This window comes from Aedes aegypti, chromosome 2 (assembly GCF_002204515.2).
Source record: "Aedes aegypti strain LVP_AGWG chromosome 2, AaegL5.0 Primary Assembly, whole genome shotgun sequence".
Lineage (NCBI taxonomy): Eukaryota > Metazoa > Arthropoda > Insecta > Diptera > Culicidae > Aedes > Aedes aegypti.
The window spans coordinates 472,313,359-472,329,077 of NC_035108.1; the positions used below are offsets into that span (position 1 = coordinate 472,313,359).

Below are 15,719 nucleotides of genomic sequence, written 5' to 3' on the forward strand. Positions count from 1 at the left end.
AATAAAAACGTACAAGGTACTCCAATTTACTTGTTTGAATTTTGTTATTTTTCTGCTACTGTGGAAAAAAAAATCAGTTGAATTCTACTTAAAAACATGAGAAAATTCAAAAGAGAAAAATGGTTTATCGCGAGATTTGGAAATATCCACTGGATCCTTGGGATTCCGACTGGAATCCTTGGAATTCCGAATGGAATATTTGGGATTTCGATCGAAATCCTTGTGATTCTGACTCTCAAGCATTCCTGTCGGAGTCTCAAGGATTGCAGTCGGAATCCTAAGAGTTACAGTCGGAGTTTCTGAGAACTAATTCGGAATCCCAAAGATTATGCTCTGAATCCCAAGGATTTCCACCAGTATCCCAACGAATTCCAGTAAAAATCACAAGAACTCGTAGTAGAAATCTACTAGAATTCTTGTGGTTTTAACTGGAATCCTTGGGATCCGAGTGAAAATCCTAGGGATTAAGATCATAATCTTCGAGATTCCGAATGAAATCTCAAGGATTCCGACTGGAATCTTTTTAGTGGCGAACTCTACAAGGGCGAAAAGACACTCAAATAAAGATAAATAATAATAATAATACAGAAATCTTTCGGATTCGGACTGGAATCCGAAGAATTCTGATCGGAATCCCAAGGATTCCTGTTAGAATCCCAAGAATTCCAATCGGAATGTCACCAGAATCCTAACCGTAGAAAAACATACGTAACATCTAGATCAAATCTCGATCAAAATCATATAATAAAAAATCAAAATCATATAATAAAAAATATATACAGGTCAGAATCGACTATCCGGGATTCGATTCTTGTTTTTCAGATTTCTTGCATAAATTTGAGATAATTTTGTATTGCAATATACAATATGGATGGTTTAGCAGTTTTGGACGTTGGAAAAGGGGGTTTGGAAAAGGTTTTTTTTTTGTATGCTAGTCAAAAAAATCGTTTTCTTCTCAAGACCCCAAATGTTCTTAGAAATAATTTCTGGCTACGTCACTGCATCATAGAAATAACACAACGAAAAAATAAAGCATTGAATGTTTAACTAAAACTAAAATTTTTAGTTCATTTATCGCAGATTTCCTTTTTATCTATAGGTATAAATAATAAAAAATATCGGGATTCGCCCTTGAGTAGATTTGAACTAGAGTGTACTGTCAATTTTCATTGTGCGCAATGTTCCATCATGCGTTTGATGTTTTCGTTCAGTGTAGCTGGTCATATTTTGACAGATCGTAATCAACAAAAAAGCTTTCATCGCGGAGACGTCGTCGCCCTTTGTTTTTTTTCTGCTGGTGTTATCTCTCCTTGTGGCAGTCATTAAATTAATATTTCGCGCAAAGAATGTTCGCAATTTATAATTGCCTAGTAGTGTTATCGACCTAACGAGTGGCCGCTAAGAGAATTTGTTTGGACCGCAAGCAAAAGTGCGCTCCCCCAAGATGGAGTGTGATGACGCTGCCGTCGAGAGGCAGAAACTCGTTTCGAACGACGAGGAAGACGACCAAGCAACAATCACCAATTTGTCCTCCAGCGGCCAGGCAAAATCCATTCAAACGCCAATCTCGCCCGTGCTTAGTAATAAGGTGAGTCATAGATTAATGAACCTTGCTTTATGAGTGTGTGGCTTAAGCTAATCGCTTTTGATTTGATTCAATTGTAGATATTCTCCAGCGGCGAAACAACTCGCAGTCACAATTCCACTAGCTATCCGGCCAGCCTCGGAAAGACGGAGAAGAGCGATGCCGCTCCCGCGGCCAGGCTCAATTACGTCAACGAGCGGAAGAGCCAGGAAGCCAAGGCCAAACAAAAGAAGGTTCAAAGAGGTATGCTGATTTAGAGTAGAGTATTATCAATTGATTACCTCGTACTTATCTTATTATGTACTGTTAAATATTTAACATTTACTACTAAAGATCGAGCTTGCAATATCAATTCTCAACCAACTTTGATGATTCTACAACGATTAGGCAAATTTATGCCAAAACAATAATATGTTAGATTTATAACTTTTAATCATGTTAAGAACTCATGTAGTTTTCAGAAAGGTAATTCACTTTGAAACTGGCGTCCTTTCAAAGTTGGGCCAAAATACCAAAGTCCGTAAATCTGTTTGAACATGAAAAATGCCTAATATTGTCAGGGACTTCCAACCAGAATTTAAGAAATTATTTTCGATGATTCGTGGTTGAAAATACCCACAACAAGGTTGTTCTGAACGGGGTTTAAATCACGGGCGTAATTCTCGGTTGATCACTGAACGACGCGAATACTTTACAAAAACCGATTTTATTGACAACATAAGGAGCATTTTATTACATGTGGTCAGTTCACTTTGATGGTTTTATTCACTATAGCTAACTGGTGACCGGTCGGCCTGAGCGATAGCAGCAAAGAGAGGAAGCTCGAAACCGTCAAAAATATTATAATGGAAAATGCGTTCTATACAAATCTGCACTGAAATGCGTTCAGAAATTTTGCGATGGTGGACTCTGAAGTCCATTTTGAATTCAAATTAATTATGAATATCGTGAATATCTTAATCCTAACAGAGGTACAGAGTAGATCTGTGCGCCGCCGCGCCACGCCGCCTCCGCCGATTCATTTTACGTCACGCCGATGCCGATTGAGGTATCGGCGGCGCGCCATACGCCGGTCAGCGTCCCGCCGCCTATTTTGTATTTTCACGCCGATAAATATTTCAGAAAAATATAAATTTGAAAAATGGCCTAGGGAACATTTAGGCCTTACTTTAGGAGTTTTTACAGGACATCGTTTTTCAAGGGTTTTCTTGAAGAAGTTCTTCAGAGAATTATTCATTGCATTCTCCAGGAATTGTAATACGGATTGCATCGAAAACCAGAAATTCTTCTGATATTACCTTTTGGAGTTTCTTCAGCTGTTAATTAATATGAGTTTGTTCCGAATAGTTTCAAGGATATTTTTTCATGTTTTTCCAAATATATAGTTAAAGTATTTGTCCATAAACTACTATATAAGTTACACCAGGGGATTCTTTTTTATTACCGTACGGGTTTGGGCCGAAGGGTCTCAGATTTTCATGAAACTTTTTCCACAGGCAGGGCTCATGGATATAGGAATAAAAAAAAATTGAGAAAAATTCAGGGTCGCCTATTTTTCCGGAAAACTCAGGTGGAAATTTTTTGTTTTCCCTTGACACTACTTACTTTGAAAAATCATAACTCAAGAACGAAGCATTGTAGAAACAAAGTTTTTATATGAAAATTTAAGCAAATTTTCTCAAAAATCCAAAAAAAAATATGAACTGGAAAAAGTTTTCCACAAAATTTTCCACCGTTGGGAAAATTCGTAAAGAAAAGCCGGAAAAACTATGCCCGACCTCGTGGAAAATTTTCAAAAAAATATTTTCGAAAAGGTAATTTTATAAGCTTTAATCACTGAAATTTTTGGAATGCACTTTTTTTTCGTTTTTGAGTTATGGCCAATTTTGTGAAAAATGTCCAGATGTGCCATATAAGACTTTTCTTTGAAAAATCATAACTCAAGAACGAAACATTGTAGAAACAAAGTTTTTATATGAAAATTTAAGCAAATTTTCTCAGAAATCCAAAAAAAATATGAACTGGAAAAAGTTTTCCACAAAATTTTCCACCGTTGGGGAAATTCATAAAGAAAAGCTGGAAAATCTATGCCCGAACTCGCGGAAATTTTTTAATAAAATATTTTTAAGAAAGAAACTTTATAAACTTTAATTCTGGTAACTTTTAGGATGTACTTTTCTTTAAATCCTGATCTATGGTCAATTTTGTAAAAAATGCAAAGATTTGTCATACATGCCTTTTCGTTTAAAAATCATGACTCAAGACTCATCATGACTTGTCGAACCGGATTCAAATTGTCTCAAAAATATGAAATTTTTGAAATGGAATCAGTTTCCAGGACATTTTTCAACACCTGATTAGCTATTCCAGCTTTCAAACAAAGTATATTTGAAAAGAAAGATCAATAAGATCCAATCCTACAATATTTTTCAATACTTGGAATGGAAAAGAAACAGTTTTTTCAGCTTTGCTTAACGGTGTAATGTTTCATGAAAAATATAATCCAATCCGACTTATACTTCATTAAAACCAATCCCATATCGTTTCTCTCCGATCTTTTAAAAAATTTGCAATTGCTTTGATAAAAAAAACCTTGTTTTTCTGATGCTTCGATTGAAATATGGGTTTTCAAAGAAAAGGCTAATATGGTCATTTTTCACAAAATTGACCATAACTCAGGAACAAACAAAAAGTACACCCTAAAAGTTACTAGAATTGAAGTTTATAAAGTTTCCTTCTCAAATATATTTTAATAAAAAATTTCCGCTTATAAAATTACCTTCTCGAAAATATTTTTTTGAAAATTTTCCACGAGTTCGGGCATAGTTTTTCCGGCTTATCTTTACGAATTTTCCCAACGGTGGAAAATTTTGTGGAAAACTTTTTCCAGTTCATTTTTTTTTTTGGATTTCTGAGAAAATTTACTTAAATTTTCATATAAAAACTTTGTTTCTACGATGCGTTCATGAGTTATGATTTTTCAAAATAAGTAGTGTCAAGGGAAAACAAAAAATGTCCACCTGAGTTTTCCGGAAAAATAGGCGACCCTGAATTTTTCTCAATTTTTTTTATTCATATATCCATGAGCCCTGCCTGTGGAAACAGTTTCATGAAAATCTGAGACCCTTCGGCCCAATTTGTACGATAATAAAAAAAAATCCCCACCAGTACACTCCAAGTCTATATTCAAGAACTTAATTCATGAAATCTCTTCAAGGATTTATCTTATATGTTTTTTATTGGTTCCAGTGACATCTTCATAAATTGCTTCAAAAATATGTCGTTCTACCAGGAACTCGTGGACTTTGAAGAATTTCGCTGTGAATTCTTTAAGGAACTCATCGTAGGATTGATTCATACTTTTCTGAGATATTTGCATTTTTTATTTGGATCTTCTTAAAGGATTATTTTTGATATTTCTTCATGAATGATTTAAAAAACGTTCCAAGAATTATTCCTGAAATTTTTCCATGCATTTCACATAAAAATATCTAAGAATTTGACGTCAGAACCTATCGCGGCGCAAACATCGATTCAGACCACTACCTTGTGACGGTTAAAGTGCACCAAAGACTTTGCGTTGTGAACAACAATCGTCTGGAACGATTCAAGCTACCCGAAGTCGCAACTGACTACGCGCAAAGCTTTGAAGGAGCGTTGCCGGAAAAGGGAGAGCTCACCGAAGCCCCTCTTGAGGACTGCTGGAGTTGTGTCAAAGCAGTCATTAACTACGTAGCGGAAGGTGCCATAGGGTTCGTGGATGGAAGTCGACGGAACGGTTTTGGACGAGAAGAATGCAGCGCGGGCGATTATGCTACAGCAAGGCACCCGTCAAAACGTTTAACGATACAAACAGAAGCGAAGACAGCAAACCCATCTATTCTGGGTGCGAAGTGATGGGGCAGCTGTATCGTTCTCAAGAAACGCGTAAGTTCTACAAGAAACTCAATGCATCCCGTAAAGGCTTTGTGCCGCAAGCCGAAATGTGCCGGGATAAGAATGGAGGTTTCTTGACGGACGAAGGTGAGGTGATTGAAAGGTGTACAGATGAACACCTAAATGGCTTCATCAGTACGGCGGATGAGAGAGACGTGCCAACTCCCACAATAGGTGATGTTTAGGATGCTATCAAACAGCTCAAGAACAACAAAGCGGCTGGAAAGGATGGTATTGGAGCGGAACTTGTTCAAATGGGCCCGGACAGGTTGACCACTTATCTGCACCGATTGGTAGCCAAGATCTGGGATACAGAACACGCAGTAGAATTTCTTTATGTTGAGATTACTATCCTGCTAATTACTTTTACAAACTCACAAATAGTTGTTTCGAAGTAGAATTTATTTAACGCCAACAATAAATTAGCGTCAAATCAAATACACACACTTAATTGATTCTGCAATCCACTTTGCTTATATCAAATATAATTTGATAATTACCACTATCCAAAAACATTCACATCCCTAGACTTCAGTTCATGCTCACAAATCTACTTACTTTTATCTTGCAAGGAATAGTGTAGGTGCTAAGTTGACCACATCTCACGCAGGAGACCACGCATCAAGTTTGCCAACGTGCACTTTGTTTTGATTTTGATTGTCAGAAGAACGTTCCAGGTGGTTTTTGAACAGTAGGGAAAGTGTACCAGTTATGGCCATAGTGGTTCCCTATTTGGCCATATGCAAAATTTGGATAACTTTTACATTTTTAATCTTTTTGAATGCTTAAACATCAAGATTGATCCTTTATTTTACTGCTAAAACACAAAAGATTATTCAAAATGTGAAGGAATTCAAGATATCACGTATGGCGAAATAGGGAACCACTATGGCCATAACTGGTACACCTACCCTATATCAGGCTGAAACGTGAAGCAAATCGGATTGGATGAAAGGTAAATACGTCGAAGGCAAAATTTCTGCTGGCTGGAGGAACCGAGCGCGATCAGCGCGATAGAGCTTACATTGGCAGACGCGTGATGATCGACGGGGATGAGTTCGAGGTGGTGGACGAATTTGTCTACCTCGGATCATTGATAACGTCGGATAACAACTGCAGCAGAGAAATTCGAAGACGGAAGTCGTGCTTACTACGGACTCCACAAGACCTTGCGGTCTGGTAAACTTTACTTCCGTACTAAGTATACCATGTACAAGACGCTGATAAGACCGATAGTCCTCTACGGGCATGAGACGTGGATAATGCTCGAAGAGGACCTGCAGGCACTAGGAGATTTTTTTTAACGACGTGTGCCTAGGACGATCTTTGGGAGAATATGTGAGAACGGCGTATGGAGGAGAAGAAGGAACCACGAGCTTGCGCAACTCTACGGTGAACCCAGTATCCAGAAAGTCGCCAAAGCTGGAAGGGTACGACGGGCGGGACACGTTATGAGAATGCCGGACAACAACCCCGCAAAAATGGTGTTCACCTCGAATCCGGCCGTTACAAGATGAAGAGGAGCGCAACGAGCTAGGTGGTTTGACCAAGTGGAGCAGGATCTTGGAAGAGTGGGGCGATCGAGAAACTGGAGGTTAGCAGCCATGGATCGAGTTAGTTGGCGTAACATTGTGGCGCAGGTCATGTCTTGAAGGATGTAGTGCCATCAAAAGTAAAGTAAATAATTTCAAGCGTCACTTCAAGAATTCCTCATCAAATTCCTTATGCGTTTTTCTAAGGATTTTTCAACACATTTTTTTAATTTCTCAGGAATTTCTTCAGGGATTCCTCAGAGGACTTCTGCACAAGTTCTTTCTTGGAACTCTTTGGGTGATTTCTCCATACATTCCGGCTAGAATTTTTGGGTTTTCTTGAATTAATTCGTGTGTTTTATGTGGATTTTATTTTTGAACATTCGTGTTCTAGTACCTTTGAGGAGACCTGCAAAAAATCCAAATTACCAATTATTTCCTAAGAATTCTCTCTAATAAATAATGCATGGGTTCCTTAGAAGATTCCTTCACATAATCCAGCGATATTTTTTTCAGGTTCTTCCATGTATCTTTTCAGAAAATATTTCTAAACTTTATCCCAGATTTTCTTCAAAGATTCATGTAAGAATTACTGCTGTTCTTTCTCCGACAGATAATCTTCCAGACTAATCTTCAGGTATCCTCCGAGAATTAAAAAAAATCTGACAGGAATTTTATCAACAACTTCTCCGAGTACTCTTTCAGGATGGTTTTGAAATTTTATTAGGAAATCCCTATAAATTTTATCAGAGACTGTTACAGATAAACAAATATCGGGCAACAATTTTAATTGCTCTATTATGTGAAGAACACACGCCCTACAGTTATAAATAGCCCACAAATATGGATCAATGTTTGATGAAATACATAAATAATCATCATTTATTTTGAGGACTGGGCAAGATACATACATAATCACTCATTTATGTTTGTAAAAAGACGTTAGAAAAATCATGTAAAATTGTACCAAAACAAAAAAAATGCACAAAATTAAATTATTAATTCAGCAGCTTTGCTTAAACAAGCTTGAGTATTAAGGTTTGGTAATGTATCTTTTTCATATGAATTATCATTTAAATATAAAATACCTAGTCGAAGATTTATTATAAAGAAACCTTGAATGCTACCTTTGATTTCTTACCAAAATGTCCGAAAATATGAAAACAAAATGATTTCCTAAAGATATTGGAATTGGGTTTTCAAAGATTTTTGTGGTTTGACCTATAGTCAGTGACATAAGTTAGTAACCACATGCTGTTTTTCCATACAAAATGCTCAAGTTTGGGGTGCTGTATCTCAGCTTCTGGTGGTCCGAATTGGCTGAAATTTTGATGAAGAACTACAAATAACTTGAAGTTTTTCCTGTAAAGGAATTGTTACATTGCAGTCATTTTCCATAGAGTTTCAGAGGGTTGTTCAAAGACAAAAGTAAGTAACCGAGAGACTTTTTAATTTAATTCGAAAACGGTGAGTCTTGGGAAGTTGGTGTGTTCTGCAAATTTGTGTGACTTCTGAAATTGAACAACTTTGTGAAACAGACCAACAACCCACAACTTACCGTTTTCGAATTAAATAAAAAAAGTCTCTCGGTTACTTACTTTTGTCTTTGAACAATCCTCTGAAACTCCATGGAAAATGGTTGCAATGTAACAATTCTTTTACAGGCAAAATTTCAAGTTATTTGTACCGTGACCTGCTCTAATTCCATGTATTTTGGAATTATGTGGATTTCTAGCATTTTATATTATTTATTTTTCTAATTGATAGTCACAAACCTTAGCACATTAAGTAGTATTTAGAAAGCCATTACAAACTTGAACTAAAGTTGCACACACAAGCAAACAAAAATAATGTTTGAATGCAATCGCCTGGTGCCAACACACGGTAATAGGGCACGGTGGTTTATGTGTTCCAAATATCGTGTTTCAGTTGTAATTCCAAAATGGCGAAGTGAAATATAAATTTTATTTCCCGAATCAATGATGCAAATCTCAATACGTTGTTTGATACAAAAGTTTTATTTTTGATGCGCTTCGTTCGTTCAATTGAGAGATGTTTCAAAATGTGACCCGGCGGTCGGGGTCGGATGCACGGTATTTGGAACACTGGTATGTTTAACAATATCAACTGTAACTATGGTTAAAATTTCCAAAATGGTTCAAATCATATTTTTTATGCAAATTGTATAAAACGGTCTACTATATAAAACATGAAAGAGTTGAAAATAATCATACGTTATTTTTATCTGATCGATTGAAGCTAGAGTTTTTTTTAACCTCGCGGTAATAGAGCATGTCACGGTAGTTCGTCATCCAAATTTCAGCCAATTCGGACCACCAGAAGCTGAGATACAGTACCCCAAACTTGAGCATTTTGTATGGAAAAACAGCATTTGGTTACTAACTAATGTCACTGACTGTATATGAAAATTTTTATGTTCAATTTTCCCCTACGCCGATGTACGACGCCGCCGCCGCCGCCGAAAATGGTCAACGGCGTGACGCCGATGACGCCGCCGCCGCCGGTGCAAAAATGCCCTGACGCCGCCGCCAATTAAAAATATTTCGGCGCACAGGTCTGAACCCACGTTTATTTCTCAGGCTACAGAATTTTTATCTTATTCGGATATTCACTCCTCGAAATTATAAATTAATGCGTTATGTTGTGAAAAAATGAAGCAAATTGGGGCAGCCGTCTTTGAGTAATAAGCATTTATATTTTTGGTACCACGCTGGACAAATAAAGATCTTGAAAACTCTAAAAAACCTCATATCGTAATTGTCAGATTTTTTCAAGAATACTGATCCGATTTGTATGATTTTTTTTCAGAGTAGCTCCTTATTATCTGACATTGTATAGTACACATTTTATTTTTTCGATAAATTGACCAAAAACAATATGGCCGTCAAAGACATTTTATATGGAGAATATCGGTCCCCCAAGGAACATCGGAATATCTTCAAAACTAGATTACCAACGACTGATATCGACAAGGATTCCTAAACTAGAAGAGTTTTTTGAAATCTTGTGAAAATATGGTGCAAAAATATCGAGAAACAGAAAAGTTATCGCGATTTGAATATTTTTTAGCGGCAAAAAAATTAAGCTGCCGGTAGAGGGGTTAACTGAACGAAGCGGTAGAAATAATTGATTTTCCACTGTAATTATTACCTACTTAATTGACAACAATTAAACAGCAGTAATTAAAGATTATCGAGGATCATATTTGAGAACAAAAATCACATCACACTTTTGACAGCAAACTTAAGTGTTTTCGCTTCTCCAGCCTCATAATGCAACCTTTAACATAGCCCTTATTCAGACATGTCGACAAGTTATTCCCTTGCTCTGAATAATATTCACACAGTCTCATGTGGGGTAGTGTCAAGGTGAGTGGTTATAAATCAGTGAATCCCAGTTCAATTCTCAATTGTTCATTATGAACGAACTTCGTCTTTATATTCCACCACACATCTCTAATATCTTGTTTGAAAAATTGAAAAATTGCAAATGACCAATTCTGCATGTCAAAGTGTTACAATTATAAAACCATCTGTTTATTTTTTTTTTTCAAATTAAGGGTTTTTATCCATTATTTACGACAGGGAAACATTTTAAAATACCGAGAAATTACCGGGAGAAAACCGGGAATTGGAAACCAAAAATTCACTGGCCACCCTGCTTCATTCAGCCTTCCATATAGCTTCAATTAAGCTTAAGACTGAATGAAATCGCCAGAATTAGATGTTTAAAAGCTAAATAAAAGTGTGTGGAGGCTATGAACAGCTTTTGTTCAAACAAAAGCTGATTTGAATTAGTTATAAAAGCGTTTAAGCAGCTTCAAATTGTTACCTGGGTATGTCCTGACAGAAACTGCGCCAGGAGGAAGTTCACTTCCTCATGGTTTCTCTTATATCAGATCGATTTCGCCGGAACATGGTAGGAAGTCCACCCGGAATATCTGATAAAGTTATATCGAACAAAGATTCTGTCGGTCATAGAGCACGGTATTTCTTTTTTCAATCCCCCGCGAAAACTCACATCCTGAAGGTCCAGCGTATTCGATACCACTGTATTCGTATCGCGTTAGGCTGCATGAACTCGACTCATACAATAAGTTTAGAGGTACTGCCTTTATCAGATCGATACGTGGATCTGTCGCAAGGTTCCTCATCCGTTGTGAGGTGTTAACACCCATTGGTAATTCGAAATTTTGAAAAACTGATCGAACGAAATCCCCAAACAACATTTATGACGCTGTACTATTCGCACATGACTCTGGAGAATTTTTGCAGACAAGTACGGTCACTCAGTAACAACTGAAAGTTTTTCACCGACTGGTCCAAATGATTCCACTGCATTTGGTGTTTTTAATGAGTTTCATAGCGCCGCCCTTAAACTTCAGAGCCCTTGCTCCGTATACATCGCAGAATTAGCGACTACGCATTACAGCGAATTGCCTCTCTTCCCTGTGATGAATACTTCATTTTTGCGGATAGTCTCAGCTCAATAGAGTCTATTCGTTCAATGAGGCCGGTAAAGCACTCCCCGTATTTCCTCCACGAAATACGATCCACTCTGAGTGCTCTATCAAATCAATCATATACTACCTTGGTTTGGGTCCCTTCACATTGCTCGATTCAGGGCAATAAGAAAGCGGACAAATCGCCTTCAATGAATTTTTCTCAATCGCTCGTCAGGACACCTTGATCTCTTGGCGACAAAAGTGGGATGGTGGAGACTTGAGAAGGTGGTTGCATTCTATTTTCCCACGGGTAATAAAGAAACCATGGTTCAAGGGGTTGGACTTAAGTCGAGACTTTATTAAGGTAATGTGTCGACTTATGTCCAATCACTACTCACTGGGCTCGCTTTTTTACAGAATAGGGCTTACAGACAGCAATCATTGCAGCAGTGGTGTAGGCTACCAAGATATCAACGATATAATATGGGAATGCAGCGAACACGACATTGCCAGATCTAATTTTTGGTGCTATCCTCAGGGCCCAAGGAAAACCAGAAAATCTTCTCGAAATCCGTTTTTCTTTCCTGTGTCATTACAGGCTATCGTTATGTCCGCTCTACTTTGATCAGCAGCAAAACCGCCTAAAAACTATGCTGTTGAATGTCAACGAAAAGATCCTTAACCCCATTCTTACCTATCTCATGTTTTTACATATTTAAACTATTTAATTACATCATATCAAATAAATGGGCACTTCAATGCGTCGCATATTATGGCCAATTATGGGCCCAGTAATTAAAAAACCGCTGCCGAAGTAAATCAAAAGTAGGATAGAGAATAGGATCCGGCTCCTATTTATGATGTCGAGAAACTAAACCATACGATTTTCCACTTGGCCACAGTACCTTAGATCTGTGATCTAACCATACTGCCCATAACTGCATAACAGTCACATTCGACATTTTTGACAAAATAGAGTTAATACCATGGAGAGTCATCAAATGATAAATACTTTCGATCAATTTACTGAAATCTGTGAGTTTGTTCTAGAAAATTCGAAAAAAATACCAAGTTGTTTTGTCACATTGGTAATTGTAACCGCATAACAGTCACATTGAGATTATACATGAGCCGCATAATGTAGAAGCAATGAAATTCTCATCAGAATTATTTTCTGACTATTCACCCAGCATGTGATATGAGTTGTACAAAATTACAGCCTTAAAGAATCAGTTTTGAGTTCTTGGTAATTTTAAGAAATTTTAGTTTCCTCCCATACTGCCATAGAACATAAACTTGGTATTCCATTTACTCAATGCCTACTTTTGTCGAATGTTACAAATATGCAGTTATGGGCAGCATAGTAGAATTATCAAAATCGGATGAGAATTGACAAAGGTATTGCAAGCTAAAGAATCGATTTTTAAATGTTAGTACTGCTAAGGTTAAACTAGATTATCTTGATTGCACCTTTTATGTAAGCTTGATTTCAACAGTAGAATCTATGTTTTTTGTTTCTTTATTCTTTTTCATGTTTCTGTTCGGTATCATTTGATTGATTTCCCATCAACAACCGTTTCGTTCCGTGGCGTTTTCCTATGTTTGCCCCCCAAAACTGCGTCCAGAGCTGACCCCAAGCAGTGTGGCTACGGTTAGCTCAGGTAGCAGTAGTAATCTCCCGCTCAGTTCGCGGATTAATCTCCGCCAGATGGCTTCTGACCACTCGCAGGCCAGTAGCAGCCGGCAACACTCGAATGCTGCCACAGCCAATAGTAGCTCGATTAGTTTGAACAAAAGCTATAGTTTTACCTCCCGCCCACTAAAACATCACTCTTTCATATCAGAAGTGCCGGACGTGCGACACATGGAACGGGCCCTGCTCGGGCTGCTCGAGGACTTCCACTCGGGCAAACTGAAAGCGTTTGGTAAGGGCCTTGCAAATTAATGAGTAGTTCTTGCTGAAACCAGCTCGCCATCAGCATATACCGAATCTGTTAAAATTATTCACGTTTTTGTCATTGTTCTCATATTTCTCTTGAAACACATATAAAACTAAGTGGCATCGCATAGAACAAGCCTGTCTAACCTTTTTTCAAATTGCCCTAAGAGTTTCAACGTTTTTGTTAAATCAATTTTAGTCAGTGAGAAAAGTTGTAATAAAATCAATTTTTCAGAGTTCTGTAAGAATTGTGCTCATGATTGCGTTACAATATAATTAGGAAATCTTTTGAATATTCCAACATCTACTCTGTGGAATAGTATACAAGATTGCACACAGTATTAAATACGCATTGATTGTCTTTCTGCTCTAGCGAACAGTGACACAAAATTTGAATTCTATTACAATGTGTGCCGATAGCGGCCTGGTTTTAGCGAGAATCACTCCTAGGCAAAAGTTGGGAATCTCCCATCATAGATGATTATTATCCTTACAAATGCAGGGTCGGGCTGCACGATGGAACAGATGACGAGCATTCGGGAACAGCAGGAAAGCCTGGCGAAGCTGCACTTCGATTTGGGCAATGAGGCGTCCCTCAGTGCCAACGCCGGCAACAACGAAGCTCAATCGCAAAATGGCATGCGAAAACTGGTGGCCAAGCTGGAGCAGCTCTCATTCTCGATCGAGAAACTCCACTCGAGCAAAGTGGAGCAGTGACTCATTTAGGCGGTAGTTTGGAATGCTTTAAGCGGTAGGTATGCATCAATGAGTAGATGTAGGAACCTTTCTAGGAGTCATGACATTCGTGTTTTTCCAATTTGTTCGAATAATTTAATTTATGTACCTTCCTATGTTGATAAATGTGATTTGGTAATAAAACATCATTTGATTTAAATATTTATTTCGCAACAAATATTTAGACTTTATTAATCACTTGCACTGTTTCTTTCACAAGATATCACATTCTGGGTTTAGTCAGCCTTCTTTTTGGCGAAACCCATCGTGTAGATAACCCGAACGATTCCTAGAATGCCTACGCCACACAAAGCCATGGTGGTCATGAACAGCACTTTGTCTATTGGACCACCCTTTAGGAAAACGGGCAGTTCGTTTTTAGCCTGGAAGAAAATAATCGTGTCAGTTGACCATTGTTATCACATGCTATCAACACTTTTACCTGGAAAGTTTGCATCGATTTGCGCAACGAGTCGGGCAGCTTGTCAGAGATATAAACCTTTGGTTCGTGGTGACCCATGACGATCTGGAAGTATTAAAAAAAATGATCCTGAGATTCCACTTCTTGGTTGTTCCAGTTATGCAATCAATTAATTTGCTGATTCTCACTTTTTAGATAGTTTCTGTAACCTTCTAAACTATGAGTTTCCTCTTATCTATATGTAAGGAAAACTTCACATATCAAATTAGAAACACCATTCAAGTAATTACCTTTATCAGAATAACTTATAGTCAAAAATTAATTCTTGAATTTTTCTGATGCACGCGATGCACTTTTCCACGGTCAAGTGAAGGAATGGAAAACTGAATCGTCTGACGGTAAGTTGGCAGGCGTAATGCACTCTTTCTCTCTCTCACTCTATGCTGTCTTATTGCAGTTGCGCTATTTTTATCAACCGGGCGGTGCATTGGCATCGCGAATCACTTTCAGTTCGATAGGTGCATAGTTTTGAGCGTGTATTTGCCACAGGGATAGTTAATTTGAAAATCTTAGCGTATTAACGCTAACGGTCTTAAAAATAATTTGACGGAGACAAACTAGATTTAACCTTTCGGTCGTCGCGCGAATTTTTGTAACGCGAGTAGTCGCGCGTTGTACTTTGTACAGCATCCTTGGTTTTGCGAATATCCCAGGAATCTGACCACTTAGAAAGATGACGTCTTCGGCAAAATTGTTCAGTAGCTCAAGGGCTATCCTTATTTTAGCCAAAAAATCCGGGATTTTGCCACTAGGCGGCGCTAGTGAGCATGAAACTTTTGTTTCACAGATCTCAGAATCCTGACTACTTAGAAAGATGGCGTCTTCGGCAAAGTTGTTCGGTAACTCAAGGACTATCATTAGGTCGTATGAATAAAACCAAGTACTTGCTCATGCTCAACCCGATTTTAGCAAAGTAAACTGTCTGAGCATTTACTCAAATCCGTATGAATAAAACGATACTTTACTCAGAGTAAGTTCGAAATTCGAACATAGCTTTTACTCTGTCAAAATGTTTTTGTTTTGGCTATCCGATTTTTGTAGGGTGC

At 37.8% G+C, this 15,719-nt stretch overlaps 2 protein-coding genes across 4 annotated transcripts; one reads left to right on the forward strand and one right to left on the reverse strand.

The window, feature by feature from the left end:
* The first annotated feature begins 1,227 nt into the window (after nt 1-1,227).
* LOC5567337 (coiled-coil domain-containing protein 28A) lies at nt 1,228-14,370 on the forward strand. Of its 2 annotated transcripts, none has more exons than XM_001651713.2 (4): nt 1,228-1,588; nt 1,666-1,828; nt 13,144-13,443; nt 13,960-14,370. In XM_001651713.2, the coding sequence occupies exons 1-4, from the start codon at nt 1,445-1,447 to the stop codon at nt 14,172-14,174; spliced, it is 822 nt and encodes a 273-aa protein (XP_001651763.1). In that variant the 5' UTR covers nt 1,228-1,444; the 3' UTR covers nt 14,175-14,370. The 2 variants fall into 2 exon arrangements, with proteins under 2 accessions (XP_001651763.1, XP_001651762.1); XM_001651712.2 differs by having other exon boundaries at nt 13,363-13,443; nt 13,960-14,352.
* LOC110673978 (cytochrome c oxidase subunit 7A1, mitochondrial-like) lies at nt 14,342-15,031 on the reverse strand. 2 transcript variants are annotated; one of them, XM_001651717.2, is made up of 3 exons: nt 14,904-15,031; nt 14,635-14,718; nt 14,342-14,575 (listed from the first exon to the last, which is right to left on the reverse strand). In XM_001651717.2, exons 2-3 carry the CDS (start codon nt 14,710-14,712, stop codon nt 14,429-14,431), a joined length of 225 nt encoding a protein of 74 aa, XP_001651767.1. In that variant the 5' UTR covers nt 14,713-14,718; nt 14,904-15,031; the 3' UTR covers nt 14,342-14,428. The 2 variants fall into 2 exon arrangements, with proteins under 2 accessions (XP_001651767.1, XP_001651766.1); XM_001651716.2 differs by lacking the exon at nt 14,904-15,031 and adding an exon at nt 14,802-14,897.
* Nucleotides 15,032-15,719: the final 688 nt, after the last annotated feature.

Bases quoted from the DNA above. Each gene is read 5' to 3' on its own strand.
- LOC5567337 (XM_001651713.2), top strand. From the start codon at position 1,445: ATGGAGTGTGATGACGCTGCCGTCGAGAGGCAGAAACTCGTTTCGAAC. The intron at 1,829-13,143 runs GTATGCTGATTT...AACTGCGTCCAG, and splicing joins ACAAAAGAAGGTTCAAAGAG to AGCTGACCCCAAGCAGTGTG. The intron at 13,444-13,959 runs GTAAGGGCCTTG...TTACAAATGCAG, and splicing joins GGGCAAACTGAAAGCGTTTG to GGTCGGGCTGCACGATGGAA.
- LOC110673978 (XM_001651717.2), bottom strand. From the start codon at position 14,712: ATGGGTCACCACGAACCAAAGGTTTATATCTCTGACAAGCTGCCCGAC. The intron at 14,576-14,634 runs GTAAAAGTGTTG...ATTTTCTTCCAG, and splicing joins AATCGATGCAAACTTTCCAG to GCTAAAAACGAACTGCCCGT.